Source organism: Pteropus alecto, unplaced genomic scaffold (assembly GCF_000325575.1).
Source record: "Pteropus alecto unplaced genomic scaffold, ASM32557v1 scaffold260, whole genome shotgun sequence".
NCBI classification, from domain to species: domain Eukaryota; kingdom Metazoa; phylum Chordata; class Mammalia; order Chiroptera; family Pteropodidae; genus Pteropus; species Pteropus alecto.
The window spans coordinates 115596-140234 of record NW_006429595.1 but is presented as its reverse complement, the minus strand read 5'-3'; the positions used below and the strand labels follow the sequence as shown (position 1 = coordinate 140234).

General features: G+C 40.3%; 1 protein-coding gene across 1 annotated transcript in view; it reads right to left on the bottom strand.

Moving 5' to 3' along the window:
• Window positions 1-946: 946 nt before the first annotated feature.
• The window catches only part of FAM120A (family with sequence similarity 120A), a 103768-nt gene continuing 80075 nt past the window's right edge, over window positions 947-24639 (bottom strand). Inside the window, exons 12-18 of the mRNA XM_006903845.3 lie at window positions 20042-20156; window positions 14712-14921; window positions 12810-12993; window positions 12087-12224; window positions 9910-10051; window positions 9346-9442; window positions 947-2852 (exon numbers count right to left, since the gene is read on the bottom strand). Of these exons, the coding sequence (XP_006903907.1) occupies window positions 2541-2852; window positions 9346-9442; window positions 9910-10051; window positions 12087-12224; window positions 12810-12993; window positions 14712-14921; window positions 20042-20156 (1198 nt within the window). The 3' untranslated portion in view covers window positions 947-2540. The remainder of the gene's footprint in view (window positions 2853-9345; window positions 9443-9909; window positions 10052-12086; window positions 12225-12809; window positions 12994-14711; window positions 14922-20041; window positions 20157-24639) is intronic.

The following is a 24639-nucleotide window of genomic DNA, read 5'->3' as shown; positions in this document are numbered from 1 at the left end:
AAAAAAAAGCCTCAGTGGTGGTTATAATAGTGTCGTCCTGATAGGACTGTGAGGATTAAATGAGCCAAAACACCCAGAACAGTGCTCCTAAAGTAGCATTTCCTATTTTAGCACTATTGAGGTTGTTAGAACATGAGAGGTTTACAATGGATGCTCAGAAAACCACCAGTAAAGTGTACTCAGAGCCTGCCGCTACCCTGTCCTGTGCTAAGCACTCAGAACTCACTAATGTAAAAACGTATGGGGAAATGAGGGAAAAGACAAATCTGCCATGCGCAATAACACTGCATAATTTAGATACTCAAGCATAACTCCTCACTCCTACAGTGTGGGCAGTGCAGAGTGACTCTCTTCCAAAGAGCGCAGATGGAAAAGGGTGGGGCAATTTTACAGTGAAGAAACCTAAACAGCACTAAACCTCAGCCTGATAATCAAGGTCAATCAACAGTGATAAGTCATATTAACTATATTCTCCAGTTGACTCATGAGAAAAACATCAGACTGATCCCAACTGAGGAACATTCAACAAAATACCTTATCAGCACTCCTCAAAACAGTCCGAGAGTCTGAAGAGATGACAACTAAATGTAATGTGGTGGATCCCCAAACAAAAAGGAACATCAGGTAAAAACTAAACAAATCTGAATGAAGTATGGATTTTTTTAAAAAGTAGTTTAATCAAGATTACATTTCTTTTTTAGAAAAAAATGTCTAAGCCTGCTCTATCAGAGAATTTTTTTTTGATAACTATGAAACTCAGACATCAGCATAATATTCATACTAACCATTTATGTATGTTCCTTTAGAACTGGAAACCTAGAATTACTTACAAAGAACAAAATATTTCTAAATCTTATTTATTTGACCAGCTCAAGTAGTTGTTTCAATTTGAATAAAACCTCAGTAAACGTTATGTTTTTACAAGGAATTTAAAGCCACACCATTCTTTATACTAAAAGAATAAAGATTTTTATTAAGCATTGTAAGTTGCATTCAATAGCCTTCAATACACCACACCACAACCCATCTACAATCAGTCAAACCCAACAGCAGTTCATTCTTGCACAATCCATGAGTTAGGGCAAAACTCCCTTCAACTTACAGTAAGATCCTACTCAGGTCTTGCGGGCAGGGATTGGGGAATTACATCTCGTTTCTGATCACTAATGTGTGATGAAGAGCATCAGGAGAATTATATGAAAACGAATAAGAAGTGATTCTGATTTCAAAGTACATTGTTTGGAAACATTAACAAAAACATCAAAATGATATAAGTATACCTGCTTCTACTAAATTCTTGATGGGAAAGTTCTCAAGAACAAGCAATTTGTTTCCTGCTACAGAAAGGGGGTTGTTTTTTTTTTTTGTTTTTTGTTTTTTAAAGATCAAAGGGATTTTTTTTTCCACGGAATTTCATATTTTGCTAATATGAAGGCATAAAACAGCAACAAAGAACAATAATGCATACAGCAGTGAATACACCAGGGTAATGTTGATATTCGAAACAGCTAGATAATTTTGGGGGGGTTTTAGAATAAATGCAACAGAGGTCAATAATCACAAAATTTTAAGGTTAGAGCAAGATCAGTCAATGACTAAACAGAGTTAACATCTTTTATAGGACTATTACTGATTATTAGCATTTTTGTTTTGCAAATGGGCACATACTGGTAAGAATGGAAGAAAGGACAATAACATGCATAATATTAACTACACACTTTTAAAATTATGAACCATGCAGAAGTTTAGCTCAAGTAGTAGCACTAATGGTCTACATCCGATTCAAAACCACATAGTTCATTGATCACAGATGCATGGTATTAAGTCACGAAAAGTTTCAGAACACATTGTGTTGATTTTGAAAGGTCATTTGCATCTTCTATGATTTCAACTTTATGTCCATTTAACTTGCTTGTAAAGTATGTATGATGTACTGTATATTTAAAATCAGAACGGCAATATTACTCTATAATTTTTTAGTTTTGATAGTTGCACTTTTTCTTTTAACGCAAAAGAACCACATCAACAGTGATGAAATTTAAGTAAGAAAGAAAAACTGTGGTTGTGCCTTATTTTTTTCATAATCATAAAATCAAAGCCTTAAAGCTTTCTTGTGAACAGTAATGCAAAATCAAAGATAATGGCATACATATGGTGCCGAATGCTAAAAATGATATTTTAAGCTATATATACTTAAAGACTGCCAAAATTTGTTTTCTTTATAGTTCAAGAAACACAACTACAGGCTTTTGTCATAACCAGTTTAAACTTTGTGTGTACTTCATTTTAAATGTGGGAGTCAAATGCTCTTCATTTTCTTTCTCTCTTTTTGTTTTATTGTAGCATTTTGACTACAACTGGTTAAAACTAAAAAATGTGTTGTTTAAATCTCTGATATCAAAGAGGGATCCGAATTTCCAAAGTCCTCATTTTTCTCTTACGGAAAGGAAAAAATGTACATAACTGTAGGCTCTCTTTCTCTCCAGATATTCCTAAATCCTTATCCTTCCAGCATCCTTCACCCTCTATAAAAAATAAGTTTATTCTTCTTGCTTTAAGACAGCCGCCTCCAGAGCATCGGCTCCACGGCAAGCACTGTCTGTGCTTAGTGCATTTAAGTGAGGATTTGTATTGCACGTCTTAGAGTCATTGTTCAAGGCACTTTCCGAGTGGCTGGGGGCCCTGGCGTCGCCCGCACTCCCGTTCATCTGGGAAGCTGGCTTCTCCTCAGCCACCGCTCCATTTTCAGCCAGGGACCCATCTGAAGACATGGCAGAGGACTTGGATTCCCCGGATCTTGACTTCAGTTCTTTGGCCACTTCCTCTGCTGAAGCAGCATAAGGAGGCTTGCCCTGTTTAAAATGAAGGATGACAAGTGATAAGGCAGCTTTTGATAAAGTGGGAGAGGGGGTGCTAACTGAGGCCTTATAACATTTGCTGCAGATTCAAGAACAAAATATCGTGCATGGCTGTGTACCTCAGATTATGTACTCTCTATACATTCTATTCTGCACTCTGTATACACTCTCTATACCATAACATACTTTCTTTGCTTCTGATTGACCTTCATCTGGCAGAAGCTTCTCCTGTCTCAGCAGTTTGTACTGTACTTCTTCAGTAACAAAGCAGCTACTGAGGAGATACAAGTTGGCTTTCCTTCTCATTCCTCTTGTGTCTGCCGTGTATACCTCCACATCTCCCTAGAGGGTGACTACGAGGTCCCACCCATCAACTTCCCTGTAGTTAATATCCTGATGATGAGGGAGAGCCCCAGTTGAGGAGCCCTATCTAGGCCTTCTGTATAGCAGCAAGTCATTTAAAGTAACAGATGCCCCTCAATAAGTCTACTCTGAAATTTCAGACTACACACCTCCCCACATGACCAGTGACTGGCACATCTGCCTGCAACAGGCAGGCGATATTGGTTTCTACTGGGAAATGGAGAAATGAAGCAAATCAAAGTCATTGCTGGGCAACCCTTAGCAAGAAACAAGCCTGACTGATAATCCTACACGCGTTTGTGGCTTGTCTCTTCTGAAAGTGTCTTCCCCTCCTCCTAACAGATTTAAAAATAATTATCTGGCAAAAATAAACACTGAGACTGAGTCAGCACATTTCCTGAAAGATAAAGCCTCACTCTAAGGAACTGTAAAGACAGACTGAGACCTTTCAGTTGCTTACATCTTACACTAAAGGTTTCTTCACCTGGCATCATGACATTTTATACCTCATATTTCTGTCATGGGTTGTCCTGTGCATTGTAGGGTGGCTTCTGCCCATAGAAGCCAGTAGCACTTTCAGCCAAGCTGTGACAATCAACCAAAGCCAGTGTCCTCTAAGGGTGATATCGCCAGGGCTGAGAATCACTGTTAGAGACTGCTTTGTTACTGAAGAAAATCTTAATCGTCTTTCCCTTCCAACGGTCATTTTTAGATGAGGAAACTGAGGCCAGAAGAGGTAAGCAGCTCCACATCGCACCTCTTTTCAACACAAGATGGCTATGCATCTAGTGCTTTCTACTCCTCATCACTCTGATGATGCAGGTGTTTGCCTGGTTGAAAATAAAGGCCATCTGCTTAGCCCAAAGTGGGGCTGGAGGTGCCCATCACTCTTGCATTAGGGACACTCTCTTCTACACCAGCAGTTACAATGTTCCCCCTCTGAGCTCAGTGCCCCACAGTGTTTTCTCATTTTAGTTTTCAATCCTAGAGCTCAAACACTAATGTAAACTTTTCCAGAAGTCTATACTACTGTTATTTTCTTGGAACCTTGAGATAAATAAGAGTATAAGCAGGCTAAGAAGAGGAGAAAAATAATACTGAAGATTTCAAGCACTTGCTTTCAAACCTCAAAGCTCTCACTTTCTCAGGAAGAAGTCCACCTGCTGGACTAAACTAACACCTGCAGTGGTATTGCCAGTGGAGACGGAGTAGCCCCCTCACAGATGTCTACTGCAGGAACTGCGTCAAGGGGCCTGTTTGTTAGGGAACCTCCTCACAGTCACTCTTTAGGGGGAAGGGGGGCATGCATGGTAGATGCCAGAGGAACGAGGAGAGCTAGCTTATATCTCTCTACAGCCAATTCTTACCATAAGCCTTTGCCACTGCGAGGCATCCGCCCCGCCACCAATTGACCACAAGCACAAGGCAGCACTGCCTCCTCTGCACACATCCTCTTAGAACTGGCCCCACCAGGAAGGCAACATGAGACAAGAGGGATGGGTCAGAAATTCCAAGAGGCAAGCTGCCCTCCATTATCGGTCCTTCTCAAAATACAAGAATACTGATGTCACCTAAAAATGAGCACCAGAAAGTACCAATGGTGAAACCACATATGACACCATTACAGGAAAATAAGGGATGGAACAACATCCTTACAGACAATGAAATATGTCAGAAAGGCATGTCCATAACAACCAAGACTGCTTCCTCTGATTTCAAAATGGGCTGTGACAGGACAGGATGTGGAGGAGCAGCACAGATCAAACCAAGAAAAGGTAGAAAATGAGGTGAAAAACTTAGGAAAGAATTCAAAATAAAAAGAAAAGATTATTCTAAATATGAAGACTAAACTAGAAGAAACATACCAGATAAACACTATAATACTTGAAGATGAAAAGAAAATTTTTAAAATCAGAAATAAACAAAGATAGGGTAAATGCAAATCAAAACTACATTTGATACCACTTCATACCTACTAGGAGAGCTATACTCAAAGACATATACCAAGAAGCACTGGTGAGGATGTGAAGGAATCAGAACCTTTGGACATTGCTTGTGGGAATAGAAAATGGTATAGACACTCTGGAAAAGTTTGTTGGTTCTTCAAATAGTTAAACTGAATTACCACATGATCCAGGAATTTACTCCTACCTAATATACCCAAGAAAACTAAAAACATGTATCCACACAAAAATTTGTACACGACTACTGTTAACAATACTGTGTATGTGAAGGTTGCTAGGAGAGTAGATCTTAAAAGTTCTCATCACAAAAAGAAAAATTTTTTAGCTATATGAGGTGACAGAGGTTAACTAGACAATGTGGTGATCATTTTGTAATATATACAAATACTGAAATCATGATGTTGTATACCTGAAACTAATTTAACATTACATGTATTGATTATATCTCAAACTGGAGAGAAAACCCAAACTTGTACATATATGTTCATAGCAGCATTATTCATAACAGCCAAACAGACAAAAAAAAAAAAAAAAACCCAAATGTCTATTAACTTCAACTGATGAACAGATAAACAAAGCATGGTCCAACCACACAATAGAATATTACTCGGCAATAAAAAGGAACGAAGAAGTGCATTTACAAGAAAGGTACAGAGGGCAAGTCCACCAAGACAAAAAGCAGATCTGTGGTTGTTGGGATGGGGGGCTGGGGAGAGGGAATAACTGCTCATGAGTAAGGGGTTTCTTCCTGGGGTAATGAATGTTCCAGAATTACTGGGTAACTATTGCAGGACCTTGAGGAAAGACTGAATTGAATTATACACTTTAAACAGGTAAATTAAAAGAAGATATAAAAAGGAATCGAGGGTATGACAAACACTACAGGCTGACCCAGAAGGACTAGCATAAAAAGAACACCAGAGATTAAAACAAGCAAAGAAAAAGAACAGAAATGAAAAACTAATAATTCAAGAAAACTTTCTGATGTAAAACAAGATTTGAAATTGCCTTCGGAAAGAGCGTGTTCTGTACCAAGTACACTGACCAGAGCAACCAGCAAGCAGGGTGTATCACAAAACTTTGAGGGAAAAACAAAAACAATTTGGGCATTTAGGCCAAAACAGCAAATGACTTCAAAGGGAAAGACAATTAGATTATTATTGGTCTTTGACAGCAAAACTTTATAACAGAAGAAAATGACATCACCAATATAACATACTTGAGGGGCAGATATGAGTCAATGCTTTCAAGTACAGACATACCTTGCTTTACAATGCTTCACAGATGTTATGTTTTTACAAATTGAAGACAAGACCCTCTACCAGCAAAAAGATTACAACTTGCTTTATTGTGGTGGTCTGGAACTGAACCTGCAACATCTCCGAGTTATGCCTATATTAGGAAAACAACTATTTTCAAATGAATATTCTTTCCATAAGTCCTCTCTGAGGAATCTACTAAAAAAAGAGTTTCAGAAGGATAAAGTGGACCTGCACACACGGGCTGGTGAGGCGTGGGATGCAGAGATGTAGGGAACCTGGGCAGATGAGGCTGAAGGGAGAGTGATGCTAGTCACTGCCATATGCTTGTACAATGCAGACAGTAAGAGCACAGCCATATTTTTAAAATGCGAGAATAAGGAAAAGCATATGCCAACATTTACCCTGTCCTCAGTGATGGTGCTGGTGATGGCAATGAGTTGTTTTGAGCCGCCTGTGTGTACAACATGGGATGAAGCAAATGACGATTTATGGGACATTCTAAGTTAATCATCCTCCTGGGTTCTTAGGAACCAAGATTCTCAAGATGGAAGGAAGGACAGAATAGATATAAACAGTTAAAGGTTAAGTTAAACTTCTGTCCTAAATATGAATCAAGAGTCAATATAAACTCTTGAGTTATTTCACTGGGGGGGAAAAAAGCAGCAGCCTACATGTATATGTGTGTACGCACAGCATACGCAATATGCTTGCACATACCTTCCCCTCTCCACAGGAAAAGCCCAGCAGCAGTAACTTGGTACAGAAGTAACAATGCAGAGGCCGAATGAAGGCACCGTAGTCCTCAGTTTAAATTGGAAACGTCAGTGTGAATTCATGAGGATTCTATTTTAAAAATGCATATAAAATAAGCATGTATGTGTGTGTGTGCACGTTCATGTATGAAGAAATGAAGCTGTGTCTGTGTACACAGGGCAACATGAACAGTGACTGACACCATGGCACTCAGAGCACATCAGTGCTCACACTGTGGTCTTGAAAAGCCATTTCTTGCTAAAGAAACCAAGAAACTAAGAGTGTTGTGGGTCTGCTGGGCTAGATGACACCCTAGAGAGGAAGCTACTAAGGACCCAAGGTCACAGCAAAGGGTCCAATGGCCTAGGATGGACAAGGTGACCGCAGCACCACACTGACCTTGCCTTTCCTGTAAGGGCTGTAATACTAGAACGCTAAATAGGTTGCAAAGGGAAGCATCTCTATAAAAATACCCCAATAAATGAAGAAAAATAAATGATGGGTTGAGAACATCTTTGTTCTACAACCCCTAGTCAATGAATGAGTCTAGTCATTGAGGCACCAGTGGGTCCAACACATAAAAACAGACAAGTAGACACAAAAGCATGCAGTTCCACTCCAGCCTTACCACAAACCCGAGAATGAGGGAGTACCCTGACCTAGCCACCAGCGTGCAAAAAAGACTTGAACAGAGGCACACAGAGAACCACGCCATGAATGTGCACTCAGCAGGATCCGAAAGTCTGTCACAAAATGCCTGAGTTGTCCTTCAACAGATAAAGTGAAGGACAAGAAAGTGAGGGAGACCTAAAGACGTAGCAAACTAAAAATGAACGAAACTCTACCACGTCTAGGGACACACACATGAATGATAAAACGACAGGCAGGATGAGATAACTGAGAATAGTGTCAATTCTGGGTCCTGGTTATTTTTGGTGGAGGGAAGAAGAAGAAGGCGTTGGGATCAAGTGTGAAGGGCTCTCAGTATGGCTATCTAACACATATTGATGGCACGTGGGTATTTGCCTTATAACTCATTAAGCTACAGATTTGTTTTGTGTGAGTTTGAGTATATATGTTTTATATTAAAATTAAAGTATTTAAGCAACATGAGGACACATTTCCTACTACCAGCTCAGGAAAGGCCCTCATATCCACCAAGGATGACAATAACACACCACGAAGTCCATTTTTACAAGACGGGCTCTAGGCTGGAGCTCCAATAAGGTTGGCATTCTCCTTCTCCTCCTAAACCTGTTGAGAGGCCAAAAGTACCTTTGGTTCAAAATGGCTTCTGTGTGAAGGTAGAGGAAGGTCAGGGTGGGATGGGCATGGGTGGAGGGTAGATTGAGCCAAGTCCTTCCCCCTTGCCAGATGCTGTGCTACAAAGAAGGGCTGCCTGCACACCACTTTCAAGGGAAGGACTGCCTCTGTACTTGACTTGTTTGACGTAGTTCAAAACTGGTAAAGGCAGTTTTATTTTATCTTGGCCAATTAAGTTTCCAAATATGGGTTATTATAGGAGTTGCAACGGTGTACTCCCGTTAATGTTCACATGGACAGCACCGAAAAAACTGCATACTTTGATTAAATATCATAATTCAAGAAGTCAGACGACATATTACAGTGTTAGGACTGACTGGTATTTTAAAATGATCATTCTCAAGGGGAAATACATCAGGATCCAGATCCTAAAATGGTATATCCAAAAGAGAGAAAACTCTAGTTCTTTCCTAAAGACGGGCACATAACTTGTTTCCTCTGGAACTGATCCTTTCAGGAAGTGTTAGTCAAGATGGTCCAGGAGAAGGAAAGTATAGAGGTTCTTTCCCAGCACCAGAAATCGCAATTTCCTTTTTAAAGCCTAAATGCTACTTACCTAAATAATGTTTTATATTATAAACACCATTAACAGCCTTGGATTATTCTCAGTAAATTCGTACGAGCAGCTACGAACACGAGTACAAACCTCAAGGAATTGATTTGAGTTGAGGGACTTAGAGCTGGTGAGCACCACATGCCACCATCATGTTAGAGGCCCCACAGAAACATCTCAACACCCCCTGGGCACTGGCACAGAAACACTAGCCCAGGAAACAAGGCATTCAGGAATGAACCAGCACCAGCATTATGTTGTGTTATTACCTGAATCGCACCCTGGTTTTTATAACCTCTGCCATAGTACCTTCCACCTCTTCCAAATGTTCTGATCACTGGGGTAGAAATAACTCCTCTTGGACGCCTGAATGAATAAAAGAGGACAAAAGCAGAAAGACCTGAATCTGTTACAGACAGCATTTAAAGCATTTAAAATAATAGCAAATGGATTTAAAGTTATCTAATCTTATGCCATAGGAAGCACTGAGTTGATTAAATCATGGTCATACCAAAGATTTATTCCAAGAAATCAATCTTATTTTTTGGTCCATTTCTGATGGATGCAATTTGAAAATTAATGCACTTCAAACTTGCTATTGTTTTAAACATTAAAAAATGGTTAATTGAATAATGTGTGGATAATTACTTAATGATTTAAATAACTATACAATGCTATATATAATGCAATCCTATGTAACCACTAAGAATGATATCGAAAAAGAGTATTTAATGATGATATAAAAATGTTTCTAGTAAACTCATAACAGAAAAAAGCAAGTGAGAGGCTGTTTTTTAATTTATATGAATACATTTTCATTGTTCAGCACTTACCCTCTTGCTGGTCCTCCGACAGAAACAACTTGTAGGGGGAAAGGCCCACGGCCTCCACGGCCCCGTCTGCTCCCAGCCCAGTGGCCAACCACGGTGCCAGCTATTTCTAGCTTCCCTCCCTGAGAAGGTATAGGTTGGATTCCTACATGAAAAATAAACCAAAAAGTCCTGCTTACAATCCTAGAACTAAGAATAACAAAGAGAAACAGGCAAGCATTTTCTTTTCAGTTGTGGTTTATATTTTTTATGAAGCCCTTTCTCTTACTTTGTGAAGACTTCTTGTTTATTATGTATTTACGTGCACATTATTTGATTTTAATGTTTTTAACTGTTGTTAAATATATACCTGAAAGTAAGACAAATGTGTTGGCTATTCAAAGAACCCATGACAACTGAAATAGGTTACAACTACAAAGTGTGCAAAATAGAAATATGTTCCACCAAGTATTGTCCTTAGTGCATATGGCATGCCTTCTACTATATTATCTTCTCTTTGGGCATTTACTTCCAAGTTTACTACCTTAACCAAACACTGTGGAAATTAATCAGTAAACCTATCCTGTTATTTTTTATTGTACTGTTAAATTAGCATTCCCTTATGCTGGGTCACAAATTCACTGTATTCACTAACTAATTACCGGTAGCTTGCATGTTCTAAGGTTTTCTGACTTACCTAAGAAAATTCTCAAATATTTAACTGATAGCAAAAACTTCTGATAAAAACAAAACAGAACCTCAAGCATCTCATTCTCAGGAAGATGGAATAGACTGTAAGAAACTCTCCACTGTCTAGGTGTCAGCCATGGTGACTCAACAGCCAGGCAGTGCTGTCCAACAAAATCTATGACAGGCCTTACATTTTCTAGTAGCCATGTTATCAAAGTACAAAGAAACATATGAAATGTTTTAACAATATCTATTTCATTTAACTCAATATATCCAAAATAATATTATTTTAACATATAATAGATATAAAAAAACTATTAATGAGATATTTTGCATTTTTTCCCCATACGCTGCTCAGGTGCTCAAGGGCCACATGTGGCCAAGTGACTACTACACTGGACAGCACAGATCTGAGTTCCAGATACAGTTTGGGGAAATTAGAAAGCAGGTTCCTTCTCTCATTTCACCCTTGGAACCCCCTCACCCCCATCATTTTATCCCAATTGTAGGCCAGCATGAGTTTCCAGGCCAGGGCTGCAAGGAGCTAAAGCAGATCATGCAGCAGAGAGCACGTATCACTTTGCAATACATGATGCAGGAACTGGAAGAAAAGTGCCAGACAGCAGAGAGAACTCAGGGGAGGCAGAAAAGGGGCATGCAAATCCAGTGGGTAAGGGAGAAATGCTCCTGCGGCCACAGAGGGGCTGCATTTGTCTGTGAGTCTCACAGCTACGCAGATTTCTCTCACAAGCCTCTTTAAGCGCCCAAGTAACTGAGCTGGAAAATCATTGCTGGTCAAGAGAGAAAGGTTTGCCTATCCTCAAAGTTATTTAAAAATATATTTGAATAACCTAACCCTGTAATGCAGACTTGATGGCCAGGTTTAGATCAGCAGTCCCAAAATGCAGGATTTATGACAAAGCCACAAATCACAGGCTTCAAATTACAGCAAAATAACAAGACATTATTTCAAAACTAAATGTTATTAAGGCTTTTTTTCTCCTTTGCAAGCTTAATACAAACAAGAGGAGAAGCAATGGGAATTTAAAATAAACTAATTTATTTATATATCTGATATCAGATGTTTCTTTTAAAATGTTTCCATGAAACAAAGTGTGGTAAGCTTTTATGCTAGGAATTTTGCTATGGCCTCAGAATCTTCTATATGCATAATCCTCTTTACCAAGAGGGAGCAGTTAGAAAATAAAGTAGGAAAGACATATCACTGAGTATTACTAGGCAGCCCATTCTATCACAGGAGATCAGATGCACAGAAAGGCTGTGTATGGACATGTGATGGCCCTGCTGGAAGACAGAGATGGGCCACAGCAAAGCTGCTGTAGAGACCTGAGGACAGACAGGGGCTGGGAGAGGAACAGAAACAAATGCCAGGGCAGGAGCCTCATGGAAAGGATGTGGTACTAGAGTTAGGACAGTAGAGGAGGAAGAAGAGCCAGAGGAGTGAGGAAGCTGCTGGCGGACAGAAGCTCTAGGAGGCATGGCATAATTACCGCCCTGCGACTTGCTAGTCCTGCTGCCGTCAGTGCCTGAGAAGGCTCCACAGTGTCCTGCTGCCGTCGCCACGCGGAAGGCACGGTAAGCGCCTGTTGCTACAGTTTCCCCATAGGGGCCTCCAAAGCCACAGACTCCTGTGGGACCCAGGTGGAGAGAGACGGGAGAAGCCGTGAGGAACCAGGTTCAGGAAAGAGCCTCGGAGGACTTTCGAGCACAGTGATCCCCGTCTCCTTCAGTTTTTGTGCTTACACCATCAACTGCCAGGGAGGGGGTCTCCCGGCCCCTCTTGTCATCACCAGAACACTGAAATGCCATCTCGCCCAATCTTGAAGGAACCTCCTGCAACCAGGCACTATCCCATGGCTCAATCATGGCCGGGAGGTGGCCTTAGTGGAAGAGGACTCCCCCAACCTCACATGAGAGAAAATTTTAAATCATAAGCATAAGCAGAATTTTCAGCAAGACTGACTAATTTTAAAATCTCATCTCTACAACAGCTTTTGCAGCTCCCTCTCTCCCTTTCCTAGAATCTCTTCTGGGATCAAGGTTGCTCCCTTCTGACATTAAGAGTTGTTGCTACGAACTTCATAACTAAGCTTGACAGTTAATTAAAGATCTCAACACGGCAAGATATGGCCCACTAAAGTGGCCTGCAAACTGTGTGCACATCTGTCTCCCCAAAGCAACAAGGCCCTACCTATAGTGGTAGACACACTCACCTGCAAAGCCTCGACCCCGGCCCTGAGCCGGGGGTACGGGCCCGAAGTGCCGAGGGTACACAGAGGCGGGGTAGAAAGGCAGTGCCGAGGGCGGCGGGAAGGGGAGTGGAAGGCTCTGCCGGGAGAAGTTCAGCCCTTCCAGAATGCTCTGCCGCATCTTTTCTACCTTGGCAGCTTGCTCGGCCTGCAAGTCAAGCACTGGCATGTGAAAACGTGATTCACAAGGTTTCAGTTGAATTGGAATAAATAGGATAGAAATGATAAATCGACTGCTGTGCCATGTCTAGTTATTTACCCATCAGTCTGTTCCACAGTACTTGTCTGCAGAATGTAAACATGACCGCAAAAGCAAAAATGCAAAAAAATTAAGATACCACTTGATCTCATAAACATGAATTCCTACTATCTGCACATATCTTCAGGTGAGAAACATTTACTATAAAAGTTATTAATTGTAACTGTGGGTTTGGGGCTCAAAATCAATGGCTAAGTCCAGACAGACCACATTCCCAACCATCCTTCCTCCCGCTCATGTACTGCTTGGTAAATAATGCCTACTAGTTCACATCTTTAGAGTTTACTTTCCTATTCACTTAGTATTAGGGCAGGTATTCACTGCATTTTAGAAAGGGAAATAAGGCACATACTGATAGATGCTTCCTAAGGGAAACCTGAAACTCTCTCTTCTGGACAGGACCTGACCTGACTCCGAGATGACCATCCTGTCATTTCACGTTAGTTACATCATGGAAAACATCATAACCTCTACAAACATGTGTTGTACAACTTGCGTATGTCAAATTCCACTGAACTCAGGGCCAGCAGCACTATAACTCAGCCTGAACAAAGTTCATAACATTTAAAACATTCAACTGGAATGTCTTGTGTACAACCAATCTTTAACCAGAGAATGTGAAAATCTGCTTACTCTGTAAATCAGTCTTTAAGAGACTGCATGTTTTCTAGTCTAAAGTTTAAAAGCTTGAAGATAATGCGAGCCTCTTTTATGCAATAGGACAAAATAACCTGATAACCTACTTTATTTTTAATTTTAATTAGAATTATAAAGCACAGTCGAGCCTCATTATTCATAAGCTCCACATCTGCTAATTCACCTACTTGCTAAAACGTATTTGTAACCATAAAATCAATACTCGGCGATCTCATGGTCATTTGCAGACATGCACAGAGCAGGGGGATAGTTTGAGTTGCCAGCTGAGGTTGAAAAGGGTGAAACTCTGCCTTTACCTCAGCTTTTATACTGTAAACAATTGTCCTGTTTGCCATCTACTTAGTGCCACATTTTTCCAGTTTTTGTGGGTGAAATTGCTTTTGACATGGCTCCAAGCACAGTGCTAAGTAATGTCTGTGTTCCCAAGTGCCAGGCTATGATGTGCCTTATGGAGAAAATACATGTGTTAGATGAGCTTTGTTCAGGCTGAGTTATAGTGCTGCTGGCCCTGAGTTCAATGTGAGCAAATTAACAATATATATTTATTAAGATGTCTTTAAACAGAAACACACATAAACAAGGTTATGTCTTGATCAAATAACAAAGATGTTGTGACTGCGGGATCACAGGAACCTAACCTTGTGTTTCCCCCATGAACAGAGGTTCAGTATCTGCTAATTCATTGTCTGAGGCAAATTTATAGAACACAATTACTGTGAAAAATGAGAATAGAGTATAGTATGTACCTAGTCTTTGGCTCATGTGGGCACTGAACTGACATTGACTCACGCATGGGGCTGGGCCCAATCGAAAACAGAATCCTGTAGCATGGCATCATTATAAATTCTGTATGAAAGATGACCAATTAGCCAGTAAGTGTTATTCCCTCCGGGTGGAGGCAGCCAGCCCCTCCTCCCCCACCCCTAACAGCCTGTGTTCCTGAAACTGACCTGACCATCACAGAGGTCGATGAGTGGGGTCTTTTCCCGGCTTGCTTTGAGGAGTTTAGACTGGAAGAGCTTCCCATCAAAATACATCCAAGGACAGCAGTGTTCCCAGGGCACAGGCTGGCCACATGCGTCGTTGGCAAACAGGGCCATGTCTACGCCACTCATGAAGAGAGCTGACAGCTGAATGCCTCGAGGGTCGAGGTTCTCAATCTTTAAATGGAAAAGAGTGATTTCTATGGAGTAAGAGTACTGCAGTACCCAGTTCTCACAATATCTGACTATAACTCTCCATGGTTAACCAGGATATCCCTGAACCAGACATCCTAAGCAGTTATGTCAATCAACACTGTATAAGGACCTAGCACTGGTCTCAACACAAAGACTTTTTATGTTATTTAACAAATTTAAATTTAAGAGACTGTTTTATAAATATACTGAAATATTTCAGTTTGGAATTTGTGAAGTGTTATACAAGTCTAAAGTAATACTGTATTTAAGGTTGACACATGATAAAGTAACAAATTATTAATAGTCTCAGCGATTAAGCCCACAATTCATTTATGAAATAAAATTTTCACTTCAGATTCTATACACTGGTAGTATATTAACAGAAAGATTGTAAAAAGGAACATTCTAATAAGATTATGCATTTTTCAAGTAGTTATATTAAAAAATTACTTGGTATAATTTCATTATAAAACTTGTACTTTGTTTACATTATTTTATATGTTAATGTTTTAAGATAGCAACTTATTAATGACACTGTCAAAATGTTTTAGGAGAAATGGATAGCTTATAAATGAAAGAACACAACAACAAAAACATTGTATCTGAACCATGCAGACTATCAGAACCTAGAGACTGTATCCCAGGGTCTCTGCTGGAGCCCTCCTGTGTGCACACAGCCCTCTCTCCTAGCATCTGATGTGCAGGGTGAGGAACTTAAAAATACAGTCAACTCTTGATTATCTGTCTGTGAAGGACCTAGTTTGTGGATTATCCAGGACTGAGTTTTAGCTGTCCTGGTTTCTGTCTTCCCACCTGGCATGCTTATTTTCTAAGGTGATAGTGTCTAAAGAATGCAGTCTTTTCAGGGTATCAACCTAAGCAATGCCTAACTGCGGCAGGTAAACTGGCTTTTCATTATAAAGAAAAAAGGTCATTCCAGTGGAAATACTGAGGAATTTATAAATATCTTCTGCTTTGTGCTGTCAATCCCCATTATCAGCTAACACTGCATTTTCCAACCTTTTTTTGTTTTGTTTTGAATTTTAAGTCAATGCAGTTCAGAACATCCTAAACCTGGAGAAGTCTGTCTACCCCTCCCGGCCCACCCCATTGGCTCCTGTTTTACTCATACAGTGTTAGAAAGAGGAACTAAACATGTTCAGTTGAGGGCAGGTGGGGTCAGGTGATGGAATTAGATGAGCAGAAAGTGGAGAAAGAGAGGGTCAAACAGAAAACAAATTCAGCTGATTCCTGTTTCTGCGCTGCAGAGAGAAAATGAAACCTGCCTTCTCCTCTGAGAGTCTTCAGGCAGAACACGGGTGTTTACCCTCCCTAAAAGCTGACACTCTGGGAACATGGCACAGCAGCAACACTCAACCCAGCTTGGGGGCTATCTATGCAGACACCCACCCTGCCCCCACCTGGCCCCTCTGCAGGGGCTCAGCAGCCTAGCCTCTAGCTGCTCTCTTTCTGCTGGTCACAGCCTCTGGGTCCAAATCAAGGCTGAGAGAAAGGCGATGATGGTGCTTGTGCTGCTCTAAAGATGTCTGCTCATTACCCAAAGCTATGACAGGTGCCAGCAGTAGCCTTCTGGAGAAAGATGAAGCTGCTGTCATTTCTTAGTCACTAGTAGTATTGGTCATATCAACAACAAACCCTTATTTGACTAATATAGCTCAAAACCACTCTGGGCAGACAGTTCTCTGAGAGCTAAGGTTAAGAAAGGACAGCCGGTGTGTGGAGCACAGAAGCACCCTATTCAGAATGAGTAAGCTCCTTGTGAGCTGACAGGAGGAATGGAGAAGCCTACACATATTATTTATTTTAAATGGCCTCATCATTTGTTAAGGAAGTGTGTTTTTATGGGTTTAAAAAGTGATTTCCAAGTCTATTTTGGTAATGACAATTACCATTGATTTAACAAAGAAAAATTCTTAAAAGTTATCTAAATAATGAGAATAAAATCTCAATTTCTGTGTAGATTTTGCCTCATTTGAAGATTTTTTAAAAATTACATAGCAATTTATATGTCTGTCCCTAAATGTTAATTATACAAAGAATGCTATCTGATATTTATAAGGAACTTTAATAAATATGTATCAGGCACTGCTCTAAGTATTTTTACATGTATCATCTCATTTAGATTTCAACAATCATATCATACAGGTACTGCTCTTAGTAATCCATTTTATAGATAGAGAAACTGAGTCACAGAACACTCCAGGTCACAAAACTGGTAACTGGCAGCACGAGAAACTAAACCCTTGACAACAGAAATTGCTGAAATATTTACACTCCAACCTCATTATCTTATACCAAGTAAGATAAATCATTCAAAGTTTGTCAACTAGATTAATGTTGACAAAATTTTCTGTCTTTATAGGAAATACAGATATGGAACTTAAACTCTGCCCAATTAGCTTAAGAACCAAACTCCAGTAAGGTGACTTTGTCTGACTTCTAATTACAGGGCAGCAGATTCTTACTATGATCTGTCCTATTTACCTATAGGCACCACAGACAGGCTGCAGCCCCTAAGACTGTCTTTAAAGCTCTTCGTTTTCCATCTTTTATATTCTGCATTTGGCATGTAAAACTGTTAGAAGAATTAAGGCAATTACAGGAATGTCAAGAGCAAGGAGAACAAAACTGGACAAATACTGAAACTGTACAAAGGTTCTTCTCCTCGTCCTTTACCCACCCTCCTCCAGTGTCAGTGCTGATTCTACCTCAGTAATTACATTCATGCTGGTAACCTAGAAGCACATAAAAAATATACCAGAGGAAGGGGCGTCAGTCACTGCCCTAGGTCCTCAAGGAGCCACACAGAACACTCAATTGTTCATGGTCACAGCCGGTGGACAGAGCACAACCCAGATGAAACTCTTATAAAGTCATCTTAACTAACGGTTTCAACATCTTTTCTCACCAAACCTCCCATCAGAAAAGCCAACCAGAGGCCAAATTATTAGAATTGGGTCTTTTCTTTCTCTTTTCCTCTTTTTTCTCAAAGCACATAATAGAAGTGGGAGAAGAAAAACAGGGTCTGGGCAATCCACAAACTGGATAACGGCCCCTAAAACAACACCAAATATCAAGAGTTGACTATATCCTACATACTGAAATGGTGTTTTATAGAAAAGTATCGTCATTGCTTTTGATATATTAAACAACTTTTAGGTTAAAGAAAAAAGCAATTTTAAAATTTACTTTTCTATCATTGAATTTTGAGACCCCCTCCTCAGCTCCACATAGGGATTTTTGTAGCATTTAAATAATGATAATTCTTATCAGTTCTCGATCTCATAGCTGAGAGGATCTTTAATCTTAAAAATCCAACTACCTCTCCACCCAAGGAAAGCTGTTATTTTTCCTTCTGGTTCTTTCAGAATCTATGCTGTTCATGAATGGAGTGCTGGCATGCAGGCTGCCCTTGGTGAAGGGGACACAGATCTCCAGACCAGAAGAGCCGAAGGGACGGGGTGGGCCTGAAGTACCTGTACTTCCTAACATAGCTCTAGAAATACCTAGCTTTGGATGAAGAATCAGGAGAAAACCATGAAAGTATTAAGACCTCAAAAGAACCAAAATGAAAGCTTAGAGTGTAACTGTCTCAAAAGTTATATCCTATGTGTTGATCCAAAAATGAAAAGGATATGGGAGAAAAGATGAACTTGGAGTAAAAGCAACTTGATGGTGAATAAGGCTTGGTGGGCATACCTGATACCTGGCGGTCTGATTTTCAGAACTGGGATGTCAATACTGATGTAATAATCTAAATAAGAGAAACAGGAAGTAGAGGTAGAGGGATGGCACCACACTCTAATAAAAGTATTTACAACACCCCTGAGCACAGTCTGGTGATGAAGATGGTGGTGATGGCACCACACTGTAGGACACGGGAGGGAGAGCCTAAGCTTAGTACCAGCCTCTCGGGACACCCGGCCAAATATTCTTGTACAAAAACTTAAATTCAAAACCATTAAAAAATAATAATTTCTGTCTAACAGAAAGGCTTAATCTATATAGTAAAGAACACAATTTGAGGTAGACTCTCCTGTTTTGTTGTCTTATTTAGCTTGTTTCAAAGTCATCAGAAGTCTATGGTGACCATAAACGACATGGGCTCCCCACAGTCGATGGTCACTCAATACCAAATTACTGAATTTAGCTCAATAATTTAGGGGAAACCGGAAACTTATTGAGCCCCAACTGCACAATACTGAAAATCTATAAAGCAAGCCTAAAACTCCTCTGCAGGGAAAGAACGCCTTCGTAAAGAATGGCAAAAAGATCTAAAAGTGAAGGCGATTTTGTCAAAAGAGAGTACCTGATTACAAATCAAACTTTGTAAAATAAATAAATAAATAAATAACCAATGGCAAAGAAAAAATCAAAACCCTATATATTAAAAAGAAAAGGCAGATCTACTAATTCAGCTAACTCTCAAAAGTCTTGAACTTTCTAAAATTTAGCGTAGAAATTAGAAAGCAAGTACAGCCATGCGAACACAGCAACTAATAAAAGTGCACTGGAAAGATAAGCACACTGAAAAATCAGGTGACAACGTGGAGAAAATTAATATTGTCAAAACAATTAAAGAACAAAAAGGAATCACTGGAAGGGAAAATTAAAAAGAATACGATGTTAAATGCTAACTAAAAGGGCACAGGAATGATGGTATATTCTTCAAGTGGTTTTTTAAAAGGGATTTACAATACTAGGAGGACAAAGACTACTTTTTAGAGAAAACGAACGTTGTAATTAGGAACATCAGAATGAAATAAGAAAAAGATCCTGGCCAGATGTTAGGAAACTCTTAGGACCAAGCCCTCCCAGGATTTGGGATCCCAACCTGAAATAAAAGGCAAGTTTATTTCCTGATGTGAAAAACAAGAATAAACACCCACTGGTAAACAAGGGAAAATCTTTGTCGGACAAAAGTAGAGTTGACTGTTTCCACAGCCGGGAAGGAAATTCCCTTTGCCCTGAAGGCTCTCAAGTTTGCATCCTTAGCATTACTAGTGTGGTGCACCAGTGAGGTGAGCTGTCCCATGAGCTCCAGAGCAAGGCTCCAGGACAAAGAAGGAGGCATCAGTTACCTTGAGCTCCTGCAGCTGATCGGGCTCATACAGTTTGGGAGACAATGCCTGAGCCAGGAAGGCGTCCAGCTCCTGACGACGCAGTATCCGTGCTCCGGGCCACTGAACCATATACCTGCAGGGGTGGACAGAGGGGTTCTGGAGTCAGGATGCAGTGGTCACCAGTCACATACACAACCTGTTCAGGTTCTGAGGAGATCTGGGTGACACAAGCTAAGGAGGTGTATACAGATTTCTTACTCAGCTTTTCTATTTTCACTGGATAATGCCAATTACAAATAAACACCGAATCATCACCTGGGCTGATCAGCATGTTTGATATTAGAGTCATTAAAAACAGCACACTAAATTTATACATACTACAAACCAGTTTGGTCAGTGATTTTTAATACTTCACTCCTGTGAAATGCTTAAGTCCTGAAAACACATTATAAGTACAAAATTTATATGATTTATTTATTTTAATTCAAGACAGGATACCCATTAGGCAGATCCTAGGTCCAGATTACTCCTTTGATGAAGGGCGAGTGTCATGTGAATCCTCTGCACAAGGGGCTCCGGCAGTGGCAGATGAATGTACGGGAACTAAGTAGGAAGGTACCCCAGAATGAGAACTAAAGCTGCAGCCTTCAGCATGCGTGTCTACAGGCCCTGGTCTGAGCAGCTGACAGGAAGTCAATTTCTAAATCTACCATATCTATGCGTACTTTCTGCCTAAGAACCACCAGGTGTCCAACTTACCTTTTTTCTACTAATCTTCTTGCCCTTACTTACCTTACTGTGTGCAGAGCGCCTGCGACAACTCTAGGGCATTAAGCAAAGGCACAACCACAGATAATGTTTAGGGTGAGAAAATGAGAGATTAACCACTAAGAACCTGGTCATTAAGTCCTCTTCAAGCCCAACACTTCTCAATTCTCTGCATTCAGCAAAAAAAAATTGAAGAATAATCTAATCAAGTTGCCAGCTGACCACTAAAAATAACTTCTGGTGAGAGGTTCCTATGTCATCCTTGGCAGATAGTTCAAAAGGAGTTTGGAGAATTGTGACATACCTCACAAAGCTCTTTCCAGTTCCACCTGGAAGTTTTCTCAGGACTTAAAATCTAAGTCAACAAAAGCCAGAATCAGAGTAGGTGCAAAGTCCTAGCTTGTTATTTTAATAATTAATATTAATCCACAGGAACATGAATAATGGGTAAAGGAGGAAGTTCCATCCGGTTGATTAAAAGAAGTACTTTCAATAAAAATCCCGAACAGAAAAACTTAGGTGCTTGCTAGGTGCCAGCCACTGGTCTAAGCATTTATATGCACTGGATCCTCATGTAATCATAGCAACTCTAATGAGGAACCATCACTGTCCCCTTTGAGAGTGGGGAAATTGAGGCACAGAACTCATATGTCATGGTAAAATTATGTAGTATTAGTAAGAAGGAAATGAATTTCAAGGTAAGTGAAGAGTAGATGTTAAATCTCTGTGGTATTTAGATCCAATCAGATCTATTTAAAAGAATGATGTAAAAACTTTATTTCATTAGACTGTCAATATTTGCAAGGACAAAACAACACCCTTTGCAATTGTTTGAGAGCCACAAATCTTAAATACAATGGTCTTACTGAGTTTTAATCAGGGCTTGATGCAAGAAACAGCAAATACAGAGAAAGTCTCCCCACTGTTGTATGAAAAACATTTCTGTGGAAAAGACTATGCTCAATATATAATGTTCTTTGCCAAAATATCCATGTTATACATCTCTTTTATTTTTATTTCATATTTTTTTTAAATTGTAAAATATACATGACATGAAATTTACCATTAGTAAATTTACCATTAGTGCAGTGGCATTGAGTACACTCAGTGTTGTACAGCCATCCCCACCATCCATCCTCACAACTCTTTTCATTCTGCAAATCCATGAAACAATAACTCCCTCTATCACTAGCCCCTGGCTAGATGTTCCTTTAAAAATTATGAATCAGAAAAAAAAAAAAAACTGTCTTGGAAACAGGCTGTTTTTCTCACGATCTTTCCTGGTTTTCTTGGCAACAAAGACTCTAGCACTCAGTTTAGCTGCAACAACAAATAGCCTTTTTGATTCGAATACCTGCTATTTCCTCTACGTGGCTTCCTATTACATTTTAACAAAGTTACTGTTTACCTCTTTCTCACTGTAAGTCATAGGAAAGCCTTTCTGGATGCAGAAAGTGTGTGAAATGTATATAAAGATATGCATGTACATAAACACACAGCTTCAATACCATAAACATGGATGGCGCCAATGGCACCCCCAGTTAATCTCATCTGTCCACGCTACTTTGTAGCTGTGCACTGACAGTGTCCTCAGCCTCTTTTACGTCGCTGTTTGACAGTGTCCTCAGCCTCTTTTACGTCGCTGTTTTCCCCAGACATTCCTTTCCATGCCTTCTCTTTGAGCCTCAAGTTTCCTATCAGGGAGGTGTGAGAATATTGTAGATGCCCCTTTCCCGCTCTCCTCTCACTGCCCATTAGGAGTATGGGTGCTAATAAAGGACATTATTAGGACAACTGGTGAAATCTGAGTGAGATCTATACATGAGATGTATCAGTATTATTTTTTAGATTCTGATAATGTCTTTGTTTTTTAGGAAACACAGACTAAAGAGCTTAGGGGTAGGTAAAGAGACATCATATCCACGACTTACATTTGAAGCATTCAGGACAAACACAAGGATACACACAGAGAGGAGGAAAAAGCCAATGCAGTAGAACATTTAATGAGTGGAAAATGTGATGAAGGACAACCATGAGCTTTGTATTAACTTCACAATTTCTTCAAGTTTGAAATTACACAGACGAAAAACCCAAAATGATCAAAGACAGAGAAGAAGTCTTTGTGAATGACAGCCTGGCCTTGCAATTGCCGACCATTGTCCCAACCCAGTCATCAAGGCTAAGGGGTCACGCTGCAGGGCCTCACCTAGTCCAAGACGCAGTCTCTGTCATTTGTCCATTCCCCCCATCCCTAGCTTCAGCCTGACCTCGGCAGCCCTTCTCTTGTTACATGGCTGTAATGTCTCCAGGCTGTAATGTCTCCAGAGAACAACCACTGGGCTGCCAGCCTCAGCCCACAGCCCATACTCCGGGGTCTCTCGGAGGCACACACCAACTCTGTTACTCGTCTTTGCCCACCCTCTGTCCCATGCTCCACATTCTTTACTCCGAAACTTCAAACCTCCTACTCAGCCAATCCCCATGTTCTTAAGTCATACCCACTGACCAAATACAGGTTTCCTTCACCTGCTCTCCCATGGCCTCAAAAACAGAAGGTAGAATGGATTGTCTTAGTGGAAACAGACTAACACATTTATAGTGTTCTAGCCCTAAATCCACAGGACTTGTCCCATGAGACTGTCCCTCCCTCATCTCTTCCCAATCACCTCATCTCAGTGCAATGCTTTTCCTTGGGATCTAAAACTAAATCTTTCCAAGTGGGGAAAACCCTGACCCCAGGCGCCCACCCCACAAACAACAGTCTCTTCACATCAAGCACATTATCTGGCTTCCATCTGAGTATGGGGGCCTGCACTATACTCACTGCAGTGTCTTGACACCACCAAGATGAGCATAGGACGAGGTTCGCTCAGATCCAAGATTATTAGTTACATTTATTAATCTTTTCAAGGTTTAAAATGAGTACTTTTTCATAAACAACTACAGAAACAAAACAAAACTCAACAATAAAGACTGTCTTAAAAACAGGGACCAGGACAGTCCTGAAGTCTGGGAAGGCTCTGTGAAAGCCATCTGAACAGTGCCTAAAAGAGGTGGAGCTGTTTCTGGGGTAATGGCCCAGGAAGGGCCACGAGGACCAATATACATGAAGAGGAAGAGTGTGTCCAGAAATGCTCATAGAAAGATGGAGACATGTCCAGTGCCCCACGTGGTTGAATGCATGAGCAGACAAGATGTGAAGGCACCACCACCCCAAGAGGCATGAAATGACGTGAGCACCCTGCTCCCAACAGCAGTAACTCATCCTACATTAATGCAAGGCTGCCCCATAAGCCTAAGTTGACAGGCTCTTCAGGTCAGGCATATGGTAGATAGCTGCCCCAACAAATCAAAGGCCACGCATCATTTTAAACTTAGAAGAGATTAACTACAAAGTAACTAAATTTATTACTTCTAATTGATTTTATAATACTGCAAGTCTTAATCTTAAATTTTTGACTAATATAATGTTTTTATTGATAAAAGCAGGTCCATAAATGAATATTCCATCAGAGGAAACCAGAAGATTCAAAAACCAAAACAAAGAACTAGTCTTTCTCACTAGCTAATTATCAATGGAAATAAAATAAGAAACTAACACGTTATGCTTATTTTAGTCAACCTCAATTTAATTAAAGAAAGGCTTCTAAGTAAGTTATTGGCTTTAAAGTCTGTTATGAATTTAAGAAACTTCAGGAAATAAACACCTGACTAAAGCTCTGTCCCCTGTCCTCAGTCAAGCAGGTGAGACTTAGTAGACATCAGGAGCCTGAGGATGAGGCACCAGCCCAGAGGGACTGGACACAGGGGGCTGGGCAGGTTAGGGCCTGGAGGGCAGCTGGGCCTCA